The 9,864-nt window shown below is 47.4% G+C and overlaps 1 protein-coding gene across 2 annotated transcripts; it reads left to right on the top strand.

Moving 5' to 3' along the window:
* Positions 1-359: 359 nt before the first annotated feature.
* On the top strand, positions 360-7,592 carry LMO2 (LIM domain only 2). 2 transcript variants are annotated; one of them, XM_054275662.1, is made up of 4 exons: positions 360-491; positions 893-1,070; positions 3,633-3,848; positions 6,641-7,592. In XM_054275662.1, the coding sequence occupies exons 1-4, from the start codon at positions 455-457 to the stop codon at positions 6,858-6,860; spliced, it is 651 nt and encodes a 216-aa protein (XP_054131637.1). In that variant the 5' UTR covers positions 360-454; the 3' UTR covers positions 6,861-7,592. The 2 variants fall into 2 exon arrangements, with proteins under 2 accessions (XP_054131637.1, XP_054131638.1); XM_054275663.1 differs by lacking the exon at positions 360-491 and adding an exon at positions 773-792.
* Positions 7,593-9,864: the final 2,272 nt, after the last annotated feature.

The following is a 9,864-nucleotide window of genomic DNA, read 5'->3' as shown; positions in this document are numbered from 1 at the left end:
GTGCCGGGGTGTAAATTTGTTACACGTCTTGCCAGGAATCCGGGGGTGTCTGGAAGCGAATGTTCACTCGGGGCTATAAATGAGGCACAACTGAGCTGACCGGTTTGAACTCCGGGCGGACAAATAATGCTCGGGATCTTTACCTGTGGCTCCCCGAGCGCCGCACAAACCCATGGGTGCGTGTGGGCATGTGCATGTTGGTGTCAGAGAGGGAGAGGGCGAGCAGAGGGATGGTGAGTGCCGCTCTCTGTGCGGCTGGGAAGGCGGCACAATCCGGAACCAGGCGCTTGTTTTTTTCCAGCTCTCGGGATCATTCTCAGGTCGCCCACCTGCCTGCGCACAGAGACAGCGTTAGTAAGGGAATAATAATAATAACGTGAGAACGTCTCGGCAGCCCCCAGCCCTGGCTCTGGGGAGCCCCGCTCTGTCTCTTTAAGGAACCCAGCGAGTCGTGATGCTGCTGTTTGTATTGCCGAATCCCCAGGAGTGCAGTTAAGAAACGGGCAGCTGTCTCTTTAAGTGTGATTTCCTTCTATTGTATTTGAATCGTGATCAGGAAAAAGGAAATGAAACCAGAGAGCCGGGGCTGAGCCACGGAGTAATAATAATCGCGGGGATGCGGCCGCCGCCGCTCTCGGCGCTGCCGCCCGGGCGCGGAGCGTGTGCGGAGCTGCCCGCGCGGAGCCGCTGAGCGCGGAGGAGCCGCGGTGGCGGCCGCGCCCGCCGCCCCCCGCCCGCCGCGGGAGCGGCCCCGCCGTGCGGGGCGCGGGGGGAGCGCGGCGGGGATGGGAGGTCAGCGGGGCCGGGGGGGCCGTGCGGGGCCGGGGGGGGCCGCGCGGGGCCGGAGCGCAGCCCCAGCCCCCGCGTGTGTCTCTGTGTCTCGGTGCTGCAGGAGGAAATGCTGTGAATGTCATCGCGGGGCGGCGGGGCAGCGCGGCTGGCGACAAGGCTCCGCGAGCAGACAGCCTCTGCGGGGGCGGCGGGGGCAGAGCCCACCACCGGCACGCCACAAAGGAACCGGCCCTGCCAATGTCATCGGCCATCGAGAGGAAAAGCCTCGATCCTTCCGAGTAAGTGCGCGCTTTCTCCGCCCGGTCCCCCGCTCGCCATCGTCCCCGGGCGCCTCCCGGTGCCGCCCGTCCCCCCCGACGGAGCCGCCGCCGGCATTGTGTGCCCGGCAGCCCCGGAGGGCTTCGGCGGCAGCCCCGCGGCTCCGACCGCGCTCCCCCGCCCCGGACACCGGGCTGCCCCGGCCCCGCGGGCTGGCGGTGTGCGGGAGCCTGGGGAGAGCCCCCCGAGTTGTGGGAAGGAGCAGCCGGGAGCAGAGAGGCGCAATTCCCCCGGGCAGGGCATCTCCCACTCGCTCATCCCACCGCGAGAGACAGAGCATCCCGCTTCCCGAGCTGGCAGGTTTTCCATGCCGAGGGACCCTCTCCGCCCCGTCCCCGATCCGCCCGAGTCGCTGCAGCCCATCAGTGAAAGGTCAGGGCTGTTAGCTGCGGGTGCCCAACTTCCACGTTTTCGTAATGCAACTTCCAAAAGCTCGTAGAAAGCTTTGGTGGGGGCTGGGTGTTCTGCTAAGAGCATGTAGACAGACTTGATGGACGGAATGTAGGAGATGAGAATTTCCCTCCCTGGGCTTCCGTGTCCAGATCCAGGCTTTCTCCCGGGCTGTGCTCCCGCTGTCCCATCCCTGCTGCACACCAGGGACGGTAACCCAGCACAGACCCAGGGCCACTTCAGCCCTGAACGGGCTAATTAACTGCACTTAGGCTTGTCTGGGATCGCGGTAAAAGAGAAGAAAAAAAGAAATAAATTATAAAATCTCCGTTTCCAGATAACGCTTAAAACATCTCTCTCAGTAAATTGAGTCATTCGTGGTTTGTTTCCTGTCAGATACTAAAAATGCCATCGCTTGGAGCCCCGAACAAGCACATGGGAACTGCTGCTGCTTTTGGGGGTTAAATCACTTCATTCCATGATGTTTTACGTTACATTTTCCTTTATGCTGGTTCTTTTTTTTTTTTTTTAAGAAACGCTAATCCCAGCTCCTAATGATGTCCAGCTTTCATCTACAAAGTTTTTTTTAATCTTTATTTATTTACCTGCCTTGTGTTCTGGTGACTTAAGTTCTGGCTTAGGAATCGGTGGACATCAAAAGCCTAATGCGTTAACCAGGAATGCAGCTCTGCATAAACATCCATTGGGCTGTTCCCGAGTCAGGGCTCTCAGAGAAACCTGGCTTGGGACTCCCAAACACCCCTCAGATGAAACATTTTGGGGTACACTCCAAACTTTCAAAAAATGGATAATGAAGGATAATGACGTGTGCTTCCTTCTACTGGAAAGCTCTCAGATGTTGTCAGTGTGGAGTCCACGTGTTAGGAAAGGGAGCATGTGGCCCAAAAGGAAAAATTTGGAAAAAGCAGGGCCTAATCATGTGTTCCCCATGATTTTAATGAAAACTCTCGGGATGGTGAGCTGGCAGGAGAGGGGTGTTACGACATAGCTTGCAGGGCACAGCAGTTTAAACTTAGAAGGGAGAAACCAGAGCAGAACAGAACCAGATAATATCTCAGGGCTCAGCTTGCCTAAATAAAAACTGCAGGATCACTTTCTCAGCCCAGAAGTTTTTGACCAGAGGTCGTTCCTCCCTGTTGAAGAAAGTAATTTTTGCCCAGAAAACTGCTGATCCAGTAAATAAGCAGGAGTAATACAATTTTTTTCCTGTTGCCTGCTGGAAACTGGGAGCAGAGCTTCTTCATCAGTGCAGGTCTCCTCTGCCCCCAGCAGCCCAGGGGAGGACAGACCAATGACAGCAGCAAATTGCTCAGGGACTCTGTGCTGGAGCACTAATCCAATAAAATGAAAAAATTTAGGGTCCACTCTACTAGCCATAGCTTTGAAATGAAGCAAGTGCTTAAGGGATAGATCCAGTAGATTTTTTTATTTACCTCTCTGGCATTTAGGTGAATCCCAGAACATTACAAAACTGAGTTCAGGCACTGTTCTTCTATTTTTTTTTTCTCTTTTTCTTTTTTTTTAAGTTGTGAAATTACCCTAAAAGACACAGAAATACTTAGAAGAAAATTCTCACTTCTTTTACCAGAATTATCCTAGCTCTCCAAGTTTTTTAGGAAAAGGAACAAAATAGGTGCTTAAAGAGTCAGTGCTAATATCACAATAAAGATTTGTGCCTCCTTTCACTCATGGATGTGTAAATCCCAGATAATTGAGGTATGTTGGCATAAACCCATCCCAGGGGATTCATGTCCTCGGCTAAGGGAAAAAAGAAGTCCTGCAGCAACATGAGGTAAAATGCTGGCTTTATTAAAATCAGCAGTGAGACTTAAAGCAGTCGGGCAACACAATCAGCTGTAGTGTTTATTCATTTTGTGCTGTTCTAACAAGTGACACTGTCAAATTTAGTCTCCAAATTTCCATTTCCCAATGGAAAGTGTGAAATCCCTTGGGTGCCTTTCTTGGTCCTGCTGAAAACGAGCAAAAAACGAGGACACCACCCTCCCTGTCCGAACCTGTCTGAGCTTGGGACTCATTCTGCTTTTCCTCCTCCTCGCGTGGGCGCTCTTGGAGTGGGTTCCCCTCAGCCCAGGTGTGTGTCACCCCCTCAGGGAGCCGGTGGATGAGGTGCTGCAGATCCCCCCGTCGCTGCTGACATGCGGGGGGTGCCAGCAGAACATCGGGGACCGCTATTTCCTCAAGGCCATCGACCAGTACTGGCACGAGGACTGCCTCAGCTGCGACCTGTGCGGCTGCCGCCTCGGCGAGGTGGGCCGGCGCCTCTACTACAAGCTGGGCAGGAAGCTCTGCAGGAGGGACTACCTCAGGTAGGCATCCCGCTGCTCCTCACACCCTTCCTGCCTCTTTCCCGTTTTACTGAGCACAGCTGGGATTCAGGAATTCCTTTGGAATGGCTCTTGAAGCCTGGCAGTGTCTGCAAGCTCAGGTTTGCAGTATGGGCTCCAGTCCTAGAATGCCTGGATGATTTGGGCTGGAAAAGGACCTGACAGCTCCTCTCCTTTCAGCCCCTGCCACAGGCAGAGACACCTTCCACTAGGACAGGTTGTTCCAATTCCCCTCCAACCTGGCCTTCCAGGGATGGGGCATCTGCAGCTTCTCTGGGCACCCTGTGCCAGGGCCTCACCTCAGGGAAGAATTCCTTCCCAATATTCCAGCTAAACACACCCTCTGGCACTTTAAAGCCATTCCCCTTGTCCCATTCCTCCATCCCTTGTCCAAAGTCTGTCTCCAACTCTCCTGGAACCCCTTAAAGCACTGGAAGTGGCTCTAAGGTCTCCCCAGAACCTTCTCCAGAGTGCACAGCCCCAACTCCCTCAGCCTGTCCTCATATTTTTGGGATTCATATGCAGATGCTTTTAGTATTGCTGGGATTCTTCAGTAAGTTATAGATAAAGCTAGAGATTATCTGTGTTGCTTAGATAAACAACATAGAGTTGTTTATAGATAAATCTTTTAAAGTTTGGGGGGAAAAAAAGCATTTTTAATGGAAGTGAAAAATTTGTGGACGAACCAGAATTATTTGATAATTGAAGAATACAGAAAGAACTTCCAGGACTAGGAGTTGTTGGCATCTGTCGTTCTGCACACACCTAACCCCACAGCTCCAGGTGAAGGGTCAGTGTGGCATTCTGGCAAGTAGAAATTGGGAAAAGGGGCTGAATTCCAGCAATCTCCCCCAGAGCTGGCAATGAACTGGTTCCCCTGAATGGTTTTAAGGAGTTTTCTGCTTCTCCCAGAATTGTCTTGGAGCTTAAAGGTGTTTATGCCCAGGTAAGAGGTGAAAGATCATTTAGGGTTTGGCATTCTTAAGCCTGGTGCTGAATAAGCAAGAATTTGCACATTTTGCAGAATCAGATCCTACAAATACACTTGTTATGGGTGTTTTCATCAATAACTCTCTGCCTGCCTGCTTTGCCCAAATTTGTAAGTAAAGGATTAATTGGAGACTAAGATATTTCACAAAAAATTGATAACAAAGGATCTTTACATTCTTGATTAAAATGTATTGATCTTTGCTGTGCTGGTTGTGTTCCATTTCTTCTAATGGATTCCTAATGTGTCAGGAGGTTTGTGGAACAGAATAATGATATTTGGTATATTTCCAGCTTTTTTACTGAAGGCTAATTTACCTGCCAATAAAAATGAAACCAAAATCTCAGTGGACTTCCTAATTATGCTGTCCCTGGGCTTTACTGATGGAATTTTGCTGAGCAGAAATTAAGGACTGAGTTCTGCTAATGGGACCACTTGTAAATCCAGCAGTAATCCGGTGTTAATTACACTTCCCAGATACTTTTCATCTTAAAATGGAAGCAATAGGAAGTATGGCAATACAATTAATGCATTTTCTTGCAGTGCAATCCAACGTTTTTATTTATTTAATAATGCAATAGATATCTTCCCTCATTAATGAAAAATTTGGCAACCTTTTTGTAACCTTAGCATTACTTTCACTGGGCAGAAGTAAACACTGACATCTCCTGGTAGACAAAAGGAATTATATTCTTTTTCCTTAAATGTCTCTTAATTTATCAGACATTCTTTTTCCAGTTCAGAAGATTATTTAAATCAGACACAGAACATGCAGGAGATGTGTAGGAGGTGGAAAAACTCTTTCCAGAATTATTATGGAAGTTTGGAAGTCAAACTCAATGAATACATCACCTGTAGCATTTATCCCTTTTAAAAATAAAATATCAATATATTCATGCTTCTTTATTACTGATTTGACTTAATAAACTCTGCAGGGCAGTCATTAGAGTCTCCTTTTTATAGACAATGTCACGAGGACCTCAGCAGGGTTTCTCCACGTGGATTACAGAGCAGTCCACAGCATGAAACTGTCTCATAGCTATCTAGGAGGTCTCTGAATGTGTCCTTCAGGAGTGACTTCAGGACCAGGAGTGCCTTCATGGATATAGAAATGCTTCAAAGAATTTCCAATGTAGAGGCACAGACAAAAGGCAGGAGAGCCTCAGACCATGGCTAATCCCAACTCCTTGCTGTAAATTACAGGGCAACAGTTTAAGATAGGCAAAAATTATGAGCAAAAGGTAATTTCTGTGGATCACAGAAGTGGAAGTGTTAATATGGCACAACTTCATGCAGTGTTCTGGGAAACCTTTGCTCCTCCAATTCAGAATAAGGTCAGAGAAGCCAATTCTATTGATAGATTTGAGTAGATTTAGTTTGGATATTAAGGAAGAAATTCTTCCCTGGGAGGGTGGGGAGGCCCTGGCACAAGTTGCTCAGAGAAGCTGCGGCTGCCCCATCCCTGGAAATGTCCAAGGCCTGGTTGGATGGGGCTTGGAGCAACATGTGCTAGTGGAAGGTGTCCCTGCCCACGGCAGGGGGTGGCACAGGATGGACTTTAAATTTCCTTCCAACCCAACCCATTCTGTGATTTTATCCAAGCTGAAAACCTTGGATTTTCTGTTTCAATTTTTGGTGTTGCAAAGTTTCCAGCTCTTCTGGGCAGTTTCCCACGCGACCTCTCTCTAAGTCAGCACTGGTCCTAATGGATCAGGGGTGTTTGCTCTGGTTTTGGTTGGGTTTTGCCCAGCCAGGGAGCCGTGCTGACTCTGTGCTGTCGCCGCAGGCTCTTTGGCCAGGACGGGCTGTGCGCCTCCTGCGAGAAGCGGATCCGTGCCTACGAGATGACCATGCGGGTGAAGGACAAGGTCTATCACCTCGAGTGCTTCAAGTGTGCCGCCTGCCAGAAGCACTTCTGCGTGGGGGACAGGTACCTGCTCATCAACTCGGACATCGTCTGCGAGCAGGACATCTATGAGTGGACTAAGATCAACGGCATGATGTAGCACGGACGCGCCTGGCACTCTGGGACAGACACCTCCCGGGCCCGGCTGCAGCCAGGAGATCTTCCCTTGGGCTGTGGGCTTTGGAACGGGGGGGAATGCCACGGTCAGCCCTCGGCAGGCAGCGCTACCTAGAATGTAAACTACACCCAGGTGAAGGAGGGAGAGCAAAGCAATAGTAGCTAGACTGACTCGTGTCCGCAGCACGGACAGTAACTGACATCAGCTGGCAGCTGGGGACAGACACAGCACCACAACCCATCCTCCCAACTGGAGCAGAGTAGGGACTTCTGTAAAGACATGTTATGACGTTGTCACCTGCAGACTAGGATTGTGCAATTCAGTTTTCTTTCTGTCTTGTTTTCATTGCTGAGTTTAGATGACAAGCTCCCACAGTAGGCATGACAAGGAATACTGGAAGGAAAGAGCCATCCCTCACGTGGTCATTCCATATGGCCTCACACTTTGGGTGGGAGTTATTTTTGCATGGATTTTTTCTTTTTCCTTTGAGAATGAACAGTGCATCCTCTAGTCCCAGACTCTTCTTTTAAAAAACCCTGCTGAATAGTTGCTTTCGGGCACTGCTGTCTCAAGATGAGATGTTCCCCAGATCATTTCTATACAAATATAAATCTAAAGAGTTGTTCAACTATTTTATTAACTTAGATTATATCAATAAAATATTTGTTGTGTGTAGTAAGACTCTGCAGCTTTAATAAAAATAATGAAAGATTTGAGTGTTGTTCTTTCTTTTTTTTTTAATTGTGCTGGATTTTTTTGTTTGTATTATTAATTTTATTTTTTGGTAGCAGGGTTTCTACTTTTTGTCTACAGCTGGATCCACTTCAGGTTTTGTTTCAAAGCACAAATGTGAGAACCCCGAGGGTACAGTAAATCTTGTGCTCTTCATGCTAAGAGATAGGAGAAATCAGTGTTGTGTGACACCAAGGCTCTTTGGTGTTTATGAGGATGTTTTGAGGCTGGTTCTGGGTGTTTTGCAACAGATTGCATCTATCTGATCTTGGAAATCATGTAAAATTTGGGTCTTTTAGAAAGGTAGCTCTTCCTGATTTTGCTCTGGATTAGGGAATCCAGGATAATATCATGAGAGCCAATAAACCTATTTAGAAAGAATTAATTTCGATCATCTTTAAGGTCCCTTCCAACTCAAACCGTTCCATGATTCTGTGATATCATATTCTCTCCAACTTATTTTTCCTGAGGTGAATAGTCTTAAGTTTCTTCTTGCCTGAAAGCTGTTTCATGCCTCTGATAAACTCTTATTTCTCATCTCTGGTTCTACATTATTATTTCTGAGAGTGGGACTACAACTGCAAGTTGTGCTGCAAGGCATTAAAAATTAAAGCTTTTCCCACAACTGAGCAAGTCTGGCACCCACCCAGCAGGTGCTTGGCAGGTCCATTCACTCCATCACTAGTGACACATCAGGAATAGCAGCTTCAACCTGTGGATATCCTCTTGACTGTTCTCAATAAACTCATCACCCAGGGGATGTGCCAGCCACTGATCAATGACAACCTTCTGCATTTTACAATGCATACTCTGAGAGCTCTTTTCTGGCTTTTGCTGTCACAAGGAGAGTTGGGAGCAAACCCTTTAAATCTTGTTATCAGTGAAATTGGAAACTGCACCTAATAAGAACAACTTGGAAAGTACAGTTTGAGGGCGCTGATATTTAGCTATTTTCCAGTGATATGCTGACCTCTGGAGGCCACAGGCGGATTATAATTATAATTATTAGCCTGAATTTCTGCCAGCAGAGGCAAATAAAGGCAAGGAAAACAGCTATCAGCTCTGTCCATTGACAGTGGCTCCTTGCAAATATTCTGTCCAGCAGGAAACAAAGCCTAAAGTCATGAATGAGTTCATTTACAAAGCTTGGTGGGTGTGGCCAGGATGCTGAGGCAGGGTGGAGGTGCACAATGGTTCTCCAGGTCGTGTCACACATACACAGAGTGTGAGCCATAACAGGGCTGATTTTCACTATTTCACCTCACAGAGCCTTTGACTGAAAATTTAGGGCAAGGGGCCTCATTTACATCTGGGCTGAGATCAGGGAAGAGTGTTAATAGCTCAGGGAGACCTTGTAGGTTTGGACTAAGTAGACCAAGACCTGTGTTTTGTTCTCACGTCAGAAAGTGACTTTTGGCCAGGGAGTTCAATATTTTGCTTCTCATTTACCCACTCATAGAATGGAGATGTTCTCACTTAGTCCATAAAAGTTCCTAATGCAAACACACTCATTATTTTGTGTAAGGTCTAGTTTACACAGGGAAATATATTTTTTAGACCTAAGTGTATGTATTTGTAAAGGAAGGGTCCTTTACATAATTTTTTAAATTACCACCAGTGTTGGGTATCATTTTTTATAAGACCACCAGGTTTATTTAGTCCATGTAACTTCAGAAAGAGCTTAAATTGAAAGTGGCAAAAGAGCCTCCACCTGAGCAGTAGTATTGGTCTCCCCAAATAATGATACCAATCTGTTGCTGGACTTTTCCATAATAAATTCCCAATGCTTGCTCTCTGAGTCCAGGAGGAGAGACAGCAGATTTCTATTGGAATTAGTATAAGCAACACTTTACCTCATGTCCATTATGTTCCTTACAGTAAGGACTCTCTGCTGCAAAAACAAGAAAATAAAATGTTCCAAAAACAACAGCAGAAAGAAAAGCAGGGCTGATTTAAAGTCCTAAGCAAAAAGCACAAAAATCTGAATATGACTTCATCACTGATACTCAAAGGCGACGTCCTTTCTGCGTTTCCGCTATCAGCAGTATTTTAAAAGGCGTATCATCCGTCAAGATTCCCCTTCTTTGTCCCCATTATTCAGTGTCATGGCAGGAAGATGAGAGCATTACCATCGATATCACTTTTTTAATTCCCTGCCCTTGAATAAGGGCAATAAGAGCCCTGCATAATAGAGTTTTCAGTGGAGAGAGTAAATGGGAATCTCTTGTTAATTCAATCCAGGATCCAGAAGCCA

This window comes from Melozone crissalis, unplaced genomic scaffold, assembly GCF_028551555.1.
Source record: "Melozone crissalis strain CALT ecotype California unplaced genomic scaffold, PUWL_Pcris_2 ptg000018l_1, whole genome shotgun sequence".
Taxonomy (NCBI): domain Eukaryota; kingdom Metazoa; phylum Chordata; class Aves; order Passeriformes; family Passerellidae; genus Melozone; species Melozone crissalis.
Note: the sequence above shows the minus strand (reverse complement) of the source record. Positions and strands in the feature narration are given on the sequence as shown.